The sequence below is a fragment of the Mauremys reevesii genome, linkage group 1, assembly GCF_016161935.1.
Source record: "Mauremys reevesii isolate NIE-2019 linkage group 1, ASM1616193v1, whole genome shotgun sequence".
Classification (NCBI taxonomy): Eukaryota; Metazoa; Chordata; order Testudines; family Geoemydidae; genus Mauremys; species Mauremys reevesii.
Genome location: NC_052623.1, coordinates 151,359,510 through 151,379,522, shown reverse-complemented (window position 1 = coordinate 151,379,522; position 20,013 = coordinate 151,359,510). Strand labels below are relative to the sequence as shown.

The following is a 20,013-nucleotide window of genomic DNA, read 5'->3' as shown; positions in this document are numbered from 1 at the left end:
CCCCCATGAGAACCAGGTCCTGTATTCTGGAAACTTCTGTTAGTTGTCTGAAGAAAGTCTCATCTACCTCAATCTCCTGGTCTGGTGCTCTATAGTAGATGCCCACCACAACCTCATCCTTGTTGCTTTCACCTCTAAACTTAACCCAAAGACTCTCAACAGTCTTTTCTCCAGTTTGGAGCTTGGAGTAATCATATTGCTCTCTTACATAAAGTGCATTTCCTCCATCTTTTCTCCCCCTCCTGTCCTTCCTGAACAGTTTATACCCATCCATAACAGTGTTCCAATCATGTGAGTTACCCCACCAAGTCTCTGTTATTCCAATTACATCATAGTTCTTTGACTGTGCCAGGACTTTCAATTCTTCCTGCTTCTTTCCCAGGCTGCTTGCATTCGTGTACAGGCACCTAAGATAACTAGCCAATTGCCCTACTTTCTCAGTATGAATCAGAAGGCCTTCCCTGTTGCACCCTCCTCCTTGTGTTTCCTCCTGGTATCCCTCTTCCCCCCGCCTTACCTCTGGGCTTAGGTCACCATCCCCCGACGAACCTAGTTTAAAGCCTTCCTCACTAGGTTAGCAAGCCTGCCTGCAAAGATGCTCTTCCCTCTCTTCATTAGGTGGATCCCATCTCTTTCCTAGCAATCCTTCTTCCCAAAACAACATCCCATGGTTGAAGAATCCAAAGCCCTCTCTCTGACCCCATCTGCATAACCACGCATTTACCTCCGCGCTTCGACAGTCCCTACCTGGGTCTTTTCCTTCAACAGGGAGGATGGACAAAAACACGACTTGCGCCTCAAACTCCTTTATCCTTCTTCCCAGAGCCACATGGTCTGCAGTGACCCACTCAAGGTCATTCTTGGCAGTATCATTGTTGCCCACTTGGAGAAGTAGGAAGGGGTAGTGGTCCAAGTGCTTGATCAGTCTCGACAGCACACTTCTCGAGTCTCCCAGTCTGGACGGCAGATGGATAACTCCATCCCTCTTAGAAGGAAGTCCTCAACTACCACCACCTGTCTCCTCCTCTTGAGAGTGGTGGTTGTGAAACCCCCATCCCTAAGACAGTGCATCCCATGCTTTCTGGTCGATGGGATCTCCTTCTGATCCCTTCCCTCAGATAACTCTTCCAAACCATTCTCCATTGTAGTATCTGTGCAGATTCCAATAACCCAATAAAGCTATACAGTGACTGTCTCCCCATCCGGGTCACATAAAACATTCATAACATTATTACAGATCAATATTCCTAAATTATTGCATAGCAGCTGCACATCCACCACACAGCTCTGAGGGTGCTGGCTCAACCATAGGCCCCAAATTACAAGTTAGACTAAACATATTTGATGATAGTTGGGATTTTCCAAAGTAAAATTCCTAAAGGAAGAATGAGTGAAATGTTTTCTTTTTCTTTTTGTATGAACAAATGTTGCTTGCATCAGGTAAGTCAACGTAGCTACTCTCATACTTAGAGTTAGGCACTTTGGGGCACATCATCTGTACTTGGCAAATATTTTACATTGCTTTTGGTCTCAAAAAAGTGCAGTGAAGCAAAATGGCCAGTTGCATGGGGTTTCATTAAATTCCATAAATAGATATTTTTATGGGCAGTAGAAACCAATCATTGCAGTCTCTTCCACCTACCCATGCTCTTTCCAGGCATCACACAAAGTCAAAAGTCCCTTTCTCCCTTATTCTTTCTTTGTCCTTCACTGGTGATCAGCCTCATCATGCAAAAGAAAAACAAACTAGCAGTAGTTATTCAAAGACTAGTTTAATGGTTTTGTCAGACAGAGACATCCTTAGGTTGCTGCTTGCTACTCTCGGCTTGCACTTTATATTCCCAGTCAGGACAGCTGCTCACCCCTGTACAACTGGTGGTGGAGGAGTAGAGTGTATCTAGGCTGCTGGTGGGGGCAGGGAACCTGATAGACTGTCTTCTTCCAGCTCCCTATGCTGAGCAGCACTGTTCCCCTCCTCTGATCCTGCTGTAGGGGTGGTTGCAGAGAGTGGCATTTGGTGCAACAGGGGTTCTGGTTGAATGACCTCTCCCACATCTGTCTCAGCTGCTTCTCTCCATACCTGCCCCATAAGTGGCAGAGGGTGCAAAGGCCTGGTGGAGAGGCCTTGTGTAGTTCTTGGTCCCTGTTGTACCCCTCCTTTGCCTCCCTGTGCTATATCAGAACAAACCACAGAGTCACAGTCCTTTGTAATTTTTTGCATATCGATTTTTATGCATTTGTATACTTGAGTTCAGAATTTAATAATTGGAACTCCTGGCAAGAGGATTTTCCGTTTCCTTGGAAATTGTGTGATTTTGAAGTTTTTTCTGTTCCTTAATAGAACAAAAATGAAATCTCCTGTGAAATGAAATTTGGGGGGTGAGGAGGGAACTGATCAAAATATTTTATAAAATGGAAAAATTTTGTTCTGATTTTGACATTTAAAAATTTTATTATATAATGTCAAATATTTAAATATTGAAACAAAAAGTCATTTTGAAATGGCAGATCAAACATTCCAGTCTGAAAAGGTCAAAATGGAATATTTGACTCTCCATTCTGATTTTTTTTTTAAGGAATTTTTTTCTAAATCAACATGCTTCGGCTAAACATTTCACTTTAAACAAATCATCATTTCCTGACCAAATTTTCCATTGGAAAATTTCTGACTAGCTCTATAAATAATACTGTGTAGCTGAGCCTTGAAAACATAAAGAGGTTATCATTGCTAATGGGGTTTTACAAATTTCTGTACATCTGTGTCTTTAAAAATGTATTTTAATACATGTACAGTACAGCAGGACATGCTGGTTCCCAACTACTCTAAGATTCTTAGCTCTCTTATTGTTTTATTATACACTGGGCACCTTTATAAAAAAGTCTTTATGCCCATGTTGATCATCACACACACACACACACACACAGCATACAGTATATATAGCTTTGTAGGCAACATACAAATGAAAATGTGATTTAAAAAAAATTACAATTTTCAAATTTGTTCACATTTGAACTAAATGAAAAAGCTTGTTCCTAATTTGTGTGGCAATATAAAGTTTAAGTTCTTATTTCTTTTCTTGAAATACAGGGTTTTTTTGTTTTAAGAGATAGTGTACCTTAGCAATGCATCTACCTTATAGGTAGGCTGTAGTGGTTTTGTGAGATTTTTGTGTAACTAATACTGGGAATAGATGAAAGTTACAGTTAGATTTTTTTTTTCCGTTTAGCAATAATGGTTTCAAATACTCTCCGTGATGAGAAAAAAGCTAATAGTTATTTCAGAGTTCCTATTCACAGCGGTAATTGTTAAGCAATCTGCTACTAGCAGATATTCATTTTCTAACAATTTCCACATAAATTGTTTTGAAATTGTCTAAATTGGGTTATATCAATATGCATTATATGAATTGTTTTGCATGTTATAGCATTGGTCAGCGTTGCTTAAATCAATTGGTGTCTTTTTATGAGACTGATTTATGATGAGATGACAAGGGCTGAAAATTGCATTGAATTGCAATTTGATCACCTGCTGGTTCTTGCTGAAAATGACAGACAGAAATATTCACTAAAAATGGCTGAGATGAAAGCATGAATGTCCTTTGTCATCAGCCTACTGTTGTACATTTGCCCTTTCTTAGCAGACAGTGAATGCAAGTTTTGGTCAGTGAGTCCTAAACCACAAGTTAAACAACATTTGTATATATAGGGAATACATACCAGTGTAAGATGATGTCATTTACTGTACATATCAGATAGTTTGATCAAATATTTATAATTTATATCAAAAATCTCCTAAAAAGCTATTAACACAACAGGTCAAACAAGAAAAAAAAATATCCAAGTAAACTCCTTTACCTGTTTATGTATGTTTCTTTTCCATAATTACTTTAGATTTTTTTCAAAGGCAAGCAATTGTAATCCATCTGCTTCTCTTGAGAAGGAAATCTATATTCAGGAACTGCAATGTAATTGTAATGTCCTTAGCAACAGATTGTCGTCATTGTCACAAACTCAGAATTTGGCTTTACATTTAAGCAGGAGGAGAGGGTATTATTGAGTTGTCACACAAGAAAGTAAAATAAAATGAATTATAAGGAAGTAAACAAATAATTCTCCTTTCAGTTATTTCTTCCAGAGTTTTAATATCGCTTAATGTCTCTTTAATATATGTCAGGAATTAGATACTCTGATTGTAGCAGGATACAGTTATTTTTCAAATACATCTGATTACTAAGTTTGTTTTCCAACAGAAAATACAATCTGATTTGACAAGCCATGAGATCAGTTTGGAAGAAATGAAAAAACGAAGCCAGGGTAAGGATGCTGCCAAAAGAGTTTTCTCCCAAATTGATGTTGCACAGGTATGTAACCTCCGTTTCCTCCTGTCCTTCCTATACACAACACTGTTATATGTTGAAATATTCTTGATGATTTATATTTATGTATATGTGGTGTTTCAGTTGTTCCTTGAAACTTTGAGCTATTATGTAACAGTAGTCAGCTTAACAAATCACAGAATCAGATAACAAATCTCCTGCTCTATTTTATTAGTGTTGTTTTTTATTTCTGCCTGCTACAATGTATGGCAAAAATGGTCAACAATTGTAGCATATATAATGCTGCACATATCAAAATTGTAATCAATTCAGTAGACCCATTATGAAGTAGATCTTTTGAGTGTAATAATAGCATAAAAAGTAACGCCATAAAAGATGTGTTGGGTATATCATCATTTGAGATATATTAAGATATTTGTATTAAAAATTGGCCAGTTGGCAAGTGTATGGGACTCCATTTTAGGTACAAAAGCATGATTTTAATAAGTCTCCTGTGTACTGTAAATATTTTTGGAAAACTCTTTGCAAGATATGTATCCTCATTTACAGTTCCCATACTTTAAGTACTTGCCAGATGTAAGTGGTATGAGTGGAGTATCAAAGTCCAGCCTGAGCAATTGATTGCTGATTAAAAGTGATAACTAACATGTTATTCCAAATCACTTAATAAACAAAGGGAGACATGTTAGATATGAGGGCTGGCTTAATTACATTTAGGAGCAAGAAAATTCCATTTTCTGTTTTATGCCCCCCGAAATGGTCTTTAAAATATTCCTGGCCCTATCATCCTCTTTAGTATTCATACCAAAAGTTGAATAGACTGAACTTCCATGGTGCTGTGAAATAAATACATTGATACTCATGTTAAAATACATCATTGATCATCACATCTTTCATGGTAGGGTAAGCTAAACACCATGATTTAACAGCAAAGAGCAAGAGTTTGATCTTGCGGTTAAGGCACAGGACAGTGAGCAAGGTTATCTGTTTTTTTTCCCCAGCTCTGCCAAAGTCTTCTTTAATATTTGTCATGATTTTCCAGTCTCCAAAATGGGAATGATAATACTTCCCTAGCTCACAGACCTGCCGAGAGGATGAATAGATTATTGTTTGTGTGTAATAGAGGTGCATAGAAAAGTCTAGTAATAAAATGTTAAAAGTTATTTATTTTGAAAAACATGTTTGATGCTATTTAATATCTCCTCTTCCATTTGGGATCTATTCATTCCTTGATGAATATATGTAACTATCTACATATCTCCTGTTAACTCTTTCCCTTCTGGTCTCCATGGCAACTCTGATACTGCCAGCATTCCATCAGTGAAATGTTGGTTTCAAAAGGATTCGTACATAGATCCTTGTACATTCAACAACACAGCTGATGAACACTTCTGTGCTTACTGGACATGTTGGGCAAAAACTAACATTTACAGAGATGTGTATGTATTGGGAAAAGAATATCTTCCCTAAAACAGGAGGAAATGAACAGCTGGGGAGATTATCTGGTTACTGAGATTTTTAGGCCTTAATGTTTTTGCAGTTGTTTGATACATATGCCATTAATTTCTTTTTCTACATATGATAGAGTTGATTCCTTAACACTCTTTTGTCCTGATAAGAGTTCCTCAAAAGGCCTCTAAATGATCATGCACATTACTATAGGTTTTGTCAATCTGAATTGATTCATTTAGATAACATGCAGTTACTTAAATCTGAACCAAAATTGGTTAATTTACATAATTGTAAAGGGGTTTTTTGTGTATACATAAAATGAATCACTATCACAGTTTTACTGAAAACTAAACACATACTTAAACTAACAAGTTGCCTGATTTTTTACTTTGTTACTCCAGTTTTAAGATCGTGCAAATCTACTGATGTCAATTGAGTTATACTGACTTAAAACTGGAGTACCACAGTGATGAATCAGACAGCAAAACATCAGTCTTTACTTATTTTTTTCTCAGAGCAGACATTTATAGACAAATACTGTACACATTTATTTTTTGCTCTAAGAAAAATTCCTTATATGCATTACCTACTCAATATGGTGATGATATTCATTGAAATATCTAGACAAAATAAATAGTGGCTGTAAAAAAGATATAATTGTGCTTAAAGTGGTGGAACTGCTACTCCCTTGCCAAACTTATTTTTTGTATTAATGTATCTTGGGAGCTATGTTCTGAGCCTGAGAGAAGGAAGGGGGAAAGGAGGTTTAGCTAAAACAATAATCTTATTCTGTCATGGTAACTAATGAACCATTTACTCCTAGTAGGTTAGAAATATTTTGAGGAATTGAAAATCGGTCCCATGTCCTTTATTAGAAAGTGCTATTGCTGGGAATTCAGTAGTAGATGATTTGCTCAAAGCAGTTATACAGCGGACAAAAGGAAACCTTCCTATGTTTTTTGTAATTGTTGTTGCTTATCATAGAATTGTAGGACTGGAAGGGACCTCGAGAGATCATCTGGTCCAGTCCCCTGCACTCACAGCAGGACTAAGTATTATATATACCATCCCTGACAGGTGTTTGTCAAACCTCCTCTTAAAAATCCCCAATGATGGAGATTCCACAACCTCCCTAGGCAATTTATTCTAGTGGTTTACTATCCTGACAAGAAGTTTTTTCCGAATGTCCAATCTAAACTACCCGTGCTGCAATTTAAGCCCATTGCTTCTTGTTTTATCCTCAGAGATTAAGGATAACAATTTTCCTCCCTCCTCATTATAATATCCATATGATCTGTTACTTAACACATCTTGCTCTAGAAGAAGGAAAATGCTCAGTTGACTCCCTTTCCTCACAGATCAATGAATAATACAAATTATTAATACTTCAGTGTTATTAAAATATAATAACCAGAGAATCTAAAAGTATAAACATTACACTGAATTATTGACAAAATGGATTGTGTCCTCTTCCTTGCCTGAAACTCCACAGTTGCACTCTGTATGAAACACTTCACTATTAAGGTTACTTATATATAAATGACAACCAGTTATATTTTAGGGTATTTAGCTACCCAAAAGTTAGACCCTCTTAGACAAAAATACATGGCTAAATAACCCATATCCACCTCCACCCCCCAAAAACGGGCAAAATGTAATAGAGTACATGAATACTTCATGGTCTGAGAACAACAATAAAGAGGAAAGTTAAATTGGTGCAATGGAGACTTGACTAGCTTTTATGCAATTTATATATATTGGTGCAGACCACCTCTTGGTCATTGGTTCTAAGAAAGCCCAGGTCACTAATGACTGAGCATCATTACCATTAGTGCAGTTAACTGGTAGACAGGATTCTGGCATGGTGATTTCTGGGAGAAGCTTGCACTGTACCTAGCTATGCTGTTACTTGTTCTATGTATACACAGAATGATTCAAGTACCTTACTACTTTTATTTATTGAAAATAAACAAACTTGTTATGGAGATTTGTAATTAGGCACAGTAATAATTCACAAAGACAAATAGCATGTAAAAATGGGGAAAATAGAAACATCATATATGCCACAGGAATAACCACTTTAAATTTTCCTCTGGGTTTTGTTTGTTTCTTAAATCTACTTAATGTGCAGGAAGTCAATCTAAATGATCACAATGGTCCCTTCTACCCTTAAAGTCTCTGATTATATGAGACTCAAATCCCAGAGCCTGTGCCAAGCCTATGTACAATGCACAAGCTTCATGCAGGGCTTCTCTACAGCAACGAGGAAGGATTATCTCCCAATCCCTATAAATTGTATATCATGGAAGTGAGCTGCATTTCTGGTGCCTTATATATGGTGTGATCCCCTTTGCAGGGAAAATGGATACGGGAGCCACTCCCAACCCCCCTTAGAAAATATTGAGCTTTCACCATCTGCTCTGCACTGGGAGTATAGATCCTTACAGAGGCACCTTCTACCCATTCCCTTCTTTCCCATGCAACAGAATATCACCAGTTCTGTTGCATCTAGTTGCCCTTTGCAAGTGAGAAGGGAAGGATTTTCTTCCTTGCATAGAAACAAAGACTGTCGTCAGCTGAGATCTAGTTGCACCTCAAAACATTTAATTCTTCAAGAAATCATGAGAAAACATACTGATTGGTAACCCATTCTGAGAATGTCTACATTTTTTCTTCCCATTTTTACCACTGACCCATATTGACTTTTCAGAAAAAACTACAAGACGTCTCCATGAAGTTCCGCTTGTTCCAGAAGCCAGCCAATTTTGAGCAGCGTCTACAGGAATGTAAAAGAATTTTAGATGAAGTAAAATTGCAGGTGCCCAAGTTGGAGATGAAGAGCATAGAGCAGGAGGTAGTGCAGTCACAGTTGGATCATTGCATGGTATGTATGAACAGTCCAGCGATATTTTTTTTTCAGATAATTTCCTGTCTATTCACATGTCAAGTAATATATATATAGGTGAGATTTTTCAAAAATGCCTAAGAGATTTAGGAGCACCAATCCAATTAAAATTCAGGGGGAATTTGTGACCCTATGTATCTTAAGAATGTTTGAAAATCCCACCCCATATGTTTATTTCCTACTTCTCTCTTTCTTGAAAATCAAGGACTCATCAATTTTAAGTTGTCTTGGATACTACACATGTGCCTGAGTCACTCTGCCGCTTTTTGCAGTTTTAAAATCACATTGTCCCTATATTTTTAAATGTGTTTTGAACACTATAAAAAAGCAGGGGAAATTGATTATATGGTTGAAATGTTGAAACTGGCTACTAGAGCTGGTTGAAAAATCAAACTTTCCATTCTGTGGAAAATTTTTGTATTTTGAATTTGTTTTGATACTAAACTGGGACAATCATCATTTGATGATTATCTGTTCTGTTCATTCCCTCTGAAGCACTTGGTATTAGCGACTGTTGGAAAACAGGATACTGTGCTTGATGGACCTTTGGTCTGACCCAGTATGGCTACTCTTATGTTCTTAAAAAGTTGAAATATCTTTTTTAAAAATCAAAATGGAAAGTTATGAAAAAAATTGTTTTGGAAATGAAAAAAACAGATTGTTTCAAATCTGTTAAACATTAATCCATGTCCCCCTCAGCTGTTGCAGTGTCTCATAGGTGTTGCAGTTCATATGCCTCATGCCACCAGTTTCCTTTATAGGGTGGCCTCTCTGGCCATGCTACATCTCCTGTGATGCACCAGCATCATGGGATTCCCTTGATGAACCATGATGTTTCAAAAAGGGGAGAGCCACAGTGCATCATGGGAGATTTAGTCCCATAAATCATCTAAACTAGAAATCTCATGAGACACCACAGCAGCTCAGGTAGGCACACTACCATGAGATTGAAATGGAAATTAGAAATTCTAGGTTTACAATGTCTCTGTTCAGCAACTAACTTTTTAGCAGAAGAGTACTTAAAGTTGTGATACACTAGGAAACCTCATATTGTTTTGTCCTAATTTCTTTGCTTATATTTTTCACCACATGACCACCTCTGCTGGTGGATCAGCCGACTTCTTTGCTGTGCCCTATATACAAAGTTGGCTGCATTTCAGTGATGAAGTATGTATTTATCTTGCAAGGCACATGAGGATCCATTGGAAAGAATGGGGATATATATAATATATGTATGTATGTAACCCTTCTGCTGGGCTGAAACGATAGCAGCAAGGGCCGGGTTCAATACATAGGGGTCCCTTCCCCACAACATAATGCAAAACCAGCTCGAGCCCCCACCCAGTGACCTGGGAAAATCTTACACTCACCCCTGGGTGCCTCGAAGAGGCAATACTTCCCCTCTCGCAAGCACAGAGTCTTGGTGTAGAAGAAAAGGTTTAATTACATGACAAACAACAAGCATTAAATTGGGAAAATACCTAAGCTAGAGTTCATAGGTCAAACCGTGAGCAAAGACCCACTCCAGCAAATTGGGCCATGTCCTTCTCTCGGGGCCCTTGAGTCCAGCAACCCCCAAATCACCCACAGTCCCAAAAGTCCCACAATCCAAAAAGTCTCTGTCCCGGGTCAGTGCAGCCCCAGAGCTCAAGAGTCTCTCTGCAGAGGTCCCCCTCCCCAGCCTGGGTAGAAAGGGGCACCTTACGTGGTTTCAGGGCCAACTGCCCTGCCTCTTCATGGGGTTCTGCTTCCACTAGTCATCTCCGCAAACAGCTCAGCTCCGCTTGCTCTGTGGGCTCTGGTCCACCAGCTGTCCTGTGAGCCACTCCAGCCGTCCTCACGAGCTGCTTGGCTCCACTCACCCAGTGGCTGCACAAACTGCTCCGCTCTGCTCTGCCAGCTGCTCTGCTCCACAGTATGGCTTCAGGCTCCCCCACTCATTAGCACAGTACTCAGTGCTCTCAGCTCAGCAAGTCCAGCTCTTCAGTGATTTCAGCTCTTAGTGATTCCAGCTCTTAGTAGGGGAGCCCCAGTACCAGTGAATTCAGCTCAGTAACCTGCATTTAGATTCTTAAGGGAATCAAAAATTAACTCTGACATTCCACAGTGGAGAGAGGCACAGGTGGAACTGGTGCTTCTGGCTCACACAAAGAGCCTGCACCACCAAGTACAGATCTCTGTCCCCAGCCTCTCTCTCTTGACTGGGTTTTGGAACCCATGTCCCTTGTCTAGCAAGTGCTATTTAGTTGACAATGAAACCCTCTATCATAAGACAGTTTTGTAGTTCCTCATTTACTTAATCGGGATGACAACATTTTATTGCTCCTGCCCCAATAACAACAAAATTGGGGCTCCCATAGCTGTGAAAATAACCATCCCAGGCTGCGTTGTGGTATGCTAAGTGGGGTGGGAGTGCCCATGTAAATAACTGAAATGCTAATGCGAATATTTAAAACTTCTTTCCACACTCCCCATAATCTACCACCAGATGTCAGGGTAGAGCTCATCCTGACTCTGCTTACATATATATGTAAAATTATATTAAAATTATATTAATAATGTTTTTGAAAAGCAAGTTGTTAATGAACTTCAGATTAAACTATAGAGAGGATGTGCTGAGTTTCTCTTATCAGTCTGCAATAGAAGAAAGCATCATATCTTTACCTGAACTGTCTACTCTTATTGGACATGGATTTTATTTCACTACAGTATCACAAGATGTACTAGTAATAAAAAAAAATCACAAAAATACTTACACAAGCTCAATCAGCAAGAAAAGAAGAAATACAGTCTAGATTCTTTTAAAAGAAATTCTGTCACAACAAATTGCGAGAGCCAGGGATGGCTCTATGTTTTTTGCCACCCCAAGCACAGCAGTCAGGCAGCCTTTGGTGGCGTTTCTGCAGGACGTCCGCCGGTCACACGGATTCGGCAGCGGCTCTGCGGGAGGTCTGAATTACCACCGAAGCCGCAGGACCCACGGACCTCCTGCAGAAACGCCACCGAAGGCTGCCTGACTGCCGCCTTCACAATGACCGGCATGCTGCCCCCCTTCCCTCCCCCGTACTTGCCACCCCAGGCACGTGCTTGCTGTGCTGGTGCCTGGAGCCACCCCTGGTGAGAGCATATAATGAAGCTAAAAGAACCTCAACAATAAACTTGTTCAAGAACCTTGCCATTTCAATTCTTCACTTTTTTGTGTTTATTGATATTCTATAGTTCAGGGGACTTTCTCTTTCCCAGTTCAGTGTAAGAAGTTTCTAGTGCATAACAGTATCAGAGGGGTAGCCGTGTTAGTCTGGTTCTCTAGAAGCAGCAAAGAATCCTGTGGTACCTTATAGACTAACAGACGTTTTGCAGCATGAGCTTTCGTGGGTGAATACCCACTTCTTCCGAAGAAGTGGGTATTCACCCACGAAAGCTCATGCTGCAAAACGTCTGTTAGTGTATAAGGTGCCACAGGATTCTTTGCTGCTAGTGCATAACAGAATTCAATTTTAATGAAATGAAGGAAACAAAGTTAAACTTACATATTTAAACAGAAAAAAGTTAAGCATGTTGGTTGAATAAGGTTTGTCCCAAATAATTTCTGTGGGTGCCAAATATTAGATGAGTTATTTTGGATACCAGGTTATTTGACAGCCCTGTTATATGTAGATATTGTTGTTGTACCCAGGGAATCAGGGTTTGGGCAGACAAGTAGTGCTATCCCTTTTTTAACTGTCAATTCTTTGAAAAGGTGAGGGGGAAAGCATGGTCTATGCACAGTGATTGCATGTCATTACTTAAATAAATGTTTGTTTTGTCCACACTTGCTGCTTAGTCATTTGAAACAATTAGAAGAGAGAGATGGAGATATATAATATATTTTTACTTTAAAGGACAGTAAATCTCTTTGCTTTTTGGGCCATTAAAAGCAATATTAAACATAGCTAAATGGAAGAGGAAATCTGCGCTGTACCAGTCTAAGGATTTAGTGTATGGGGAACTGTCAGATTTCCACTCAAATTAGACTTTTAGATTGTGGGTGGTAGAGGACGTGAGTAGGTACAGGGCAGCTGCTATTATTTTAAGTGCTGTATTGTCTAAACCAGCCCAGAGCAGACCTTTGTCTTATGATGTTACAAATTAGTCTTATGATGTTACAAAAACTATCTCAGCACTTCCGCCATGGCTGCCACTGGTGGGGCGGTAAAACCAGCAATGGCAGAACATTCTAAATGAATAAGTCTAATGTAGACAAGGACATATAATTTGAGTTTTGATTTATAAATAAAGCTCTAAAGGTCTTGTAAACACTTGTGCACTATCTGTGTGTGATTTATGCGTAACTAGAATACTGTGGATTCTCAATTCCCTTCAGTTTCCATAGGAGTTGAGGGTCCTCAGGTGAGGCTCTTATGCACCAAACAATGCCAAGATTGGTGGTAGTTCTGCATAATCACTTCAGTCCCAAGTTTGCATTGCTTTTATTCATTTATTTTATTAATTGTGGTGTTTCTCTCTCCTGTGTTGATTTGATTAGAAATTGTATAAAAGCTTGAGTGAGGTGAAGTCTGAAGTGGAAACAGTGATAAAAACTGGACGTCAGATTGTTCAGAAACAACAGACAGAGAACCCCAAAGAACTGGATGAAAGACTTACAGCTTTGAAATTGCAGTATAATGAACTGGGTGCTCTGGTATGTACTCTGATTTACAATCCAAAACCAGGCTCTGTTTCTGGCTTTTAAAGCTAAGTACATTCTTTGTATTGTGTGGTAACATTTATTGTTTGTTCCTTTTAAGTCTCTGAAATCAATCCTGCCTCTGTTTATAAAAGTGTAATCCTTGTTAGGAAGCCAAAACCAATCCATTAGATAAATATTCATTTTGATCCAAGAAAATATGCAAAACCCAGAGACATGTAATATTGATTTCTTTATCAGGTTTTAAGGTTATGCTTTCCTAAAATTAAAATTACTTTTTGCCTTGCAAAGACTTTTTTTAGATAGATTAAGCTATTTACCAGTCACCAATTTAAAAGCACTCTAGGTAGGGCTACATCTCTAGATAAGATCACTGGTTCTTCAATTATTTCATTCTGTGGATTACATTATAAGAAAGAGAGATCTCCCAGTTCTTATTTGCAGAGGTCTCAAAATGCATCATTCTGCAGGCCACCATTAAAAGATCAGTTGGCCAAGATACTTGCTGCTGCTGCTGCAGCAGCATACCTATGAGGAAATTTTAATACCACTGTAGCTGGCTTCTTGCATGTTGCTATACACACATTTGATGGGTTTTGTGTGGTAACTCTTCCCCTGTACATGCCTCATGTGGCTGTGCACTGTCTCCAGTTGGAACCCTTGCATGCCTGTTTACATCCTTTATGTGTGCTGTAATAGGTACTGATTTTTTTTATATGCAAACCACACAGAATGTTGTATTCATGAGCATATGGAATAATTTACACCTGTTTTGCTCCTCATACATCTTCATAGATCTATTTAGGATTTCATACTTAGATCCTCTTTCCTTGCAGAAGGTGCTTCCAAATTTCCTTAGTGTTGGGCAAGAGTAAATCAACAGTATTGGTAGGCTAGGGCTAAAAATGCAATGTCTTGAAAGCTAGCCCTTTGGGAAGCTGTGGTACTGTAGAATAGCTGGCACTGTTATTAGTCTGATCATTTGATTCATATCAGCATATAATAAGAGGACTAAATTAATATTCTCCCGTTATGTCTATTCTTCTTCTCTGTTTTGCATGGTCTGCTGAAGAAAACTTGATTATCAAAAATTTTGCCACTCGGTTTTTATCTGAAAATTCTGATGATAGTTTATTAAATGCAAGTACCTTTAATAAGGCAAACTTTTCCATCTCCATAGCCTCTGCCTTTGTTGTACCAAATTTTTGTAACCTGTTAACTTTCTATCAGTGTACCTGTTCACAGAGCACATGTACCACAATAGTTAAGCACACTGAAACTCACTGAAAACTGCTGACAGCTAAACATCCATTAATTTTTAGAAGGTTCCGATTGAGCAGAAAATACTGATTGGCTTCTGCCCTGTCCAACCACCAAAAGGCTGTTGATTATGAATTGACAATATGCTTTCCTATCCATGGAAAATGTCTTCTGTTGTTCATAGGGTTAGTTTGACTTCTGTATTTGGGAGGGCAGCTCCAGTCAGGCCAACGGGATTGCTCATGTTGGGGAGATACAAATTCCGTGCTTGCCCACGGGGGTGCCATTTCAGATTGGGGGGTGGGGGTAAGGGCATAACTTTAACTGGGATTCCAGGGGCTACTTAGGCAACTGAAAACTTTAGTGTTTTTTTCAGATAATAACTTAGAAATTATCTGACAGGAGCACAGTATGTAATTCCTATATCAAGAAAGAAAATTAAATAAATATTGGACCACCTCAGCTCTAATGCCACAAGATGTCAGAACATGTTTGTAAGTCACTTATGAGACACTGTTAAAATTGTTAGGGTTAAAATTGTAATGTATATTCTTTCTCAGATACTCTTACTAAAGTCAGAAGGGACCAACTTGATCATCTAGTCTGACCTGCACATTGCAGGCCACAGAATCTCACCCATCCACTCCTGTAATATAACCCCTAATCTCTGACGGAGTTACTGAAGGCCTCAAATAGTGGTTTAAAAACTTTAGGTTACAGAGAATCCATCATTTCCTCTAGTTTAAACCTGCAAGTGACCCGAGCCTAATGCTGCAGAAGAAGGTGAAACATTCCTAGGATCTCTGCCAGTCTGACCTGGGGGAAAATTACTTCCTAACCCCACGTATGATGATTAGTTAGACGCTGATCATGTGGGCAAGACTCACCAGGCAGATACCTGGGGAAGAGTTCTCTGTAGTAACTCAGAGCCCCTCCCCATGTAGTGTCCTGTCCCCAGCCTTGGGGATTTTTACTACAGGCAGTCGCCGATGGGCCACATGCCACTGTAGGCAGTCCTGTCATACCATCCCCTCCATAAACTTATCAAGTGTAGTCTTGAAGCCACAAGAGGTTTTTTTTCCTCCCACTGCTCCCCTTGGGAGGCTGCTCCTGAACTTCACTCTTCTAACGGTTATAAACCTTTGCCTAATTTCAAGCCTAAACTTGTTGATGGCCAGTTTATATACATTTGTTCTGGGGTCCACTGATCCTTAGCTTAAATAACTCCTCTTCCTCCCTGGTATTTATCCCTCTGAAATATTTATATAGAGCAATCATATCTTCCCTCAGCCTTCTTTTGGTTAGACTAAACAAGCCAAGCTCTTTGAGTCTCTTCTCATAAGGCAGGTTTCCATTCCTCAGATCATCCTAGTCATCCTTTTTTGCACCTGTTCCAGTTTGAATTCATCTTTCTTAAACATGGAGACCAGATTTGCACACAATACTTCAGATGAGGTCTCACCAGTGCCTTGTATAGTGGTACTAACACTTCCTTGTCTCTACTGGAAATACCTTGTCTGATACATCCTAGGACTGAATTAGCTTTTTTCACAGCTGCAGAGGTGATGCCTGTGAGGGTCAGGAACGGTCAGATGCTGTTTCTCAGATGCCTGGCAGGGGGGAAGGCCAGTGCCCCCAACAGCCTGGGAGAGGAAGGGGCAGGGCCAGAGCCTCTCCTCTTCTGACCATGCTGCTCAGGATGCATGCTGCCCAATGCCACTGTCTTCTCTTCCAGCCATGCTGCCTGGGACACATGCCTGCCCGGTGCAGCGCAGCAGCTGCCTGGGAGAGTGCCTGGCTGTGGCAGCAGCAGGCTGCCCCCCTCCCCACCACCCATACTCAGCTTCTGGGGACAATGGTCGAGTGAGCCAGAGCCCCTCCAGCATGCTCAGAGTCAGCTCCTGTCCTCAGAAGCTGATCCTGGGTGGGGAACAGCATGACACTCTCCCAGGCAGCTGCTGTACTGCACCAGGCAGCATCTCAGAGTAGCCCCGTGGCCTGGCTGCCAGGAAGAGCAGCTGAACCTGCCAGGGGGAGCCGGGCCAGTGGGAGGACAGAGCCCCTCCCCCCAGGTAACGAGGGATGGGGAAGGGACAGGGAGAGCATGGGGGCCCTAGGCTGGAGGTAGGGTGAGGAGGAGTCACGTGGGGAGGTTATTTGCTGGTGCCCCCCTTTGTGTCCCTCCCACAAGTTGTCCATACCAGCTGAATCACATTGACAGCTCATTGTCATCCCGTGATCAACCAATACCCCCAACTCTTTCTCCTCCACTGTCACTTCCAACTAAGTCCCCAATTTATAGCAAAAAATCTTCTTAATCCCTAAATACATGACCTTTCACTTTGCACTATTAAATTTCATCCTGTTTTTATTACTCCAAAGTTCATCCAAATCTTCTTGTATGGCATTCCGGTCCTTCTCGGTATTGGCAATACCTCCCAACTTTGTGTCATCTGCAAATTTTATTAGCACACTCCCACTTTTTGTGCCAAGGTCAGTAATAAAAATGTTAAGTAAAATTGGTCCCAAGACTGCTCCCTCTAACCTGAGAGTTCACCTTTCAGTCTGACCTGTTGTAGTCTTCCCTTTAACCAATTCCTTATCCATCTTTCAGTTATCATATTAATCCCCATCTTCTCCAGTGTAACTAATAATTTCTCATGTGGAACTGTATCAAATGCCTTAGGGACACCCAGGAAGATTAGATCTACTGCATTTCCTTTGTCTAAAAAATCAGTTATCTTCTCAAAGAAACATATTAGTAACTTTGTTACCACCTCTTGAATACAACAATTGTAGAAAAGTCTAGGTAATAATTGGAGATATACCAATCTCTTAGAGCTGGAAGGGATCTTGAAAGGTCATGTAGTCCAGCCCCCTGCCTTCACTAGCAGGACCAATTTTTGCCCCAGATCCCTAAGTGGCCTCCTCAACGATTGAACTCACAACCCTGGGTTTAGCAGGCCAATGCTCAAACCACTGAGCTATCTCTCCTCCCTTAGTACTTTTTATCATTTGGGCTACTTACTTTGTGCAGTTCACCAAGCTTGGAATAGATCATTTAACTTTAGGAAAACATCCTAAGAGCCCTTTGTCATTCTCTTTATAAACAACATTCTAACTCCTTGCCTCAGAGGTGCAAGCTGGGAGCAGCATGTCTCCTGTCCCCTCTGCTCCCTGCCTGAGGCTTGTAGCTTGGAGGGCAGTGTCCTTCTTTGCCACCCTCCCCTGTCTCCGCCTATGCTGTTTTTGAAGCACAACCCCATCCAGAGGCTCCATGGAGGAGTTGCAGTATTCCTCTCAAGAAGAGAGTTCATGCAAATGTTGCACTTAACAGCTACACATGATCAATCTATTCTCTTCCTCCTCCTGCCCCTACTGAGACCACACAGCTCACAGGACTTAATTAAAACCATAGCACTGGTGTAAATTTGGTGCATTTAGTGGCTGAATGCACCCTGTAGAATGAAGGTTGTGATTAAAATGTTTGCTTATTGCAGACATAAATATAATTTTAATAAACAGAGTAGCAGAAAATGCATGATTTTTTGTCAGATTAAAATTTATTAAGCTAAATTAACAGCTAGTTAATAGCTAATAAAGAGAGTCCCTATTAGCTTCAAGAGTCAGCCTGTGATTTAAGCACATGGTGGTGATCAAACCCCCACCGTCCTCAATACAATAACCTTTAAGAATGATATTATTTTTGGAAGAACTAATATTCATCTGGGGACCTGTATCAAGGCAGTTATCTATATTTAGTTTGAAAATTGCTAGAGAGGTAAAATAAACAAAGATATTAACAAATATTAATCTTCTGAGTGCTGGAACAACTGAAAGCCTTCTTCAGAAAGATTGGATGACATTGTCATTTGAGATTAAATATTTTACTCACCACATTTAATACAATAAGGCATGTTTGATCAATTTTAAAAAGTGTGGCTTGGGGGTTAAGATATGCTTTGTGATACATGCACACTGAGTTTATCTCTGATAACTTATTTAAATTAAATAGTACCATGTCATTTATTCCAAGACTACATTTAGCATTTAAAAAAAAAAAAAAGATTGCATGAAATGACTGCACCTGTATCTTTGGACTAGTTAAAGGATGAAATGTGCATTTAGAGAGCAATTAGTGGCCTAAAGTGCTCTGTTTATTTTTGTTAATATAGAATTAATAGTTCATATTTATTTTTAACTGGCATGACAGTTAACCATTTTAGTGAAACAAAGCTACCAAGGCTATGACATACGGTATTTTCATATGCATGTAACCTTTTCAGTTCCCCCAACTGCATATGCTAATGAAATCTAAATATTTTACCAAATATTTAGTTTTGAAGAGAAAAATAGTTAAATAGTTCATGTAAAATAAAAATCAGGATTGAAATATTTGGGTCCAGTGTACCATCTTTACTCAGACAAACTCCAATTGAGAATTTTGCCTAAATTTGGACTTTGTGAATTGGACCCAAATTTATTGTTTCATGCTTATGCTTATATGTACTTATATATGCCCTGATTCCATATATAAGACAGTACTTAAGCACATTCTTAAAGTTTAGTGTATGCTTAAGTACTGTCTTAAATAGAGATGCTTAGACTTAAACACATGCTCAAGTGCTTTTCAGAATTGGGGCCATCTACTGTATAGGCCTCAGATAGTTGGAACAAATATAATTAACACATTTTTAGAATATATAGCTAGTACCAAATATGGCTTTTGTAAAATATGCATAGTAATATCATGTTAAGGTCCAATAATTTGTGACCTTTGCGAACTAGAAACAAGTGCCTGTGTCCCAGTTGAAAGCTAGGAAACTATCTTGCAATGGAAGAAAACTCCTATTTCTAGTCCTAATGGGTTTTATGATATCAGACCTCAAACCTACCACTGGTTCAGGACTGAATATTGTCTGTCCAGAGTCTAAAGCCAGTATAGTTTGGGCTTGGCATGAGAATTCTGTGCAAATGCGGGGAGGGGGGGTGGTAATTTCCTGGCACACTTATTTTTTACATGGCATCTGTTTTAAGCCTCTCAATGGTTTTAAAATTTAGAAATGGCCCTCACAGAGATGGATTAGTGAAGACAGTGCAGAAGTTTAAATGTCACTTGTGTATCACCATCACATGTGGGATGTGTGTGTGCACACGCGTGTGTTTATATGAAACATATCTGTCTCACACACTTATATTGCTTTGGGATGGCTACCTTACTTGTGAATGGCTGTGCAGGGCTAGAACCCATTTGGCAGTCAAGGAGAGGTTGAGTTATGTCCCTGCCTCGGTACTGTGTCAGTATAAAAGGGAGCTTGACCATGTGAGAGGGAATGGGAGGGGCAGTCCATTGAGTGTGTTCCCCATCCTCC

General features: G+C 39.7%; 1 protein-coding gene across 16 annotated transcripts in view; it reads left to right on the top strand.

Annotated features, from left to right (window-relative positions):
- DMD (dystrophin) overlaps positions 1-20,013 on the top strand; it is a 2,035,724-nt gene that overhangs the window by 913,746 nt on the left and 1,101,965 nt on the right. For all 16 annotated transcript variants that reach the window (XM_039486264.1, XM_039486496.1, XM_039486317.1 and 13 more), the window contains 3 exons: positions 4,251-4,361; positions 8,500-8,673; positions 13,220-13,375. In XM_039486264.1, coding sequence (XP_039342198.1) covers positions 4,251-4,361; positions 8,500-8,673; positions 13,220-13,375 — 441 coding nt within the window. The remainder of the gene's footprint in view (positions 1-4,250; positions 4,362-8,499; positions 8,674-13,219; positions 13,376-20,013) is intronic.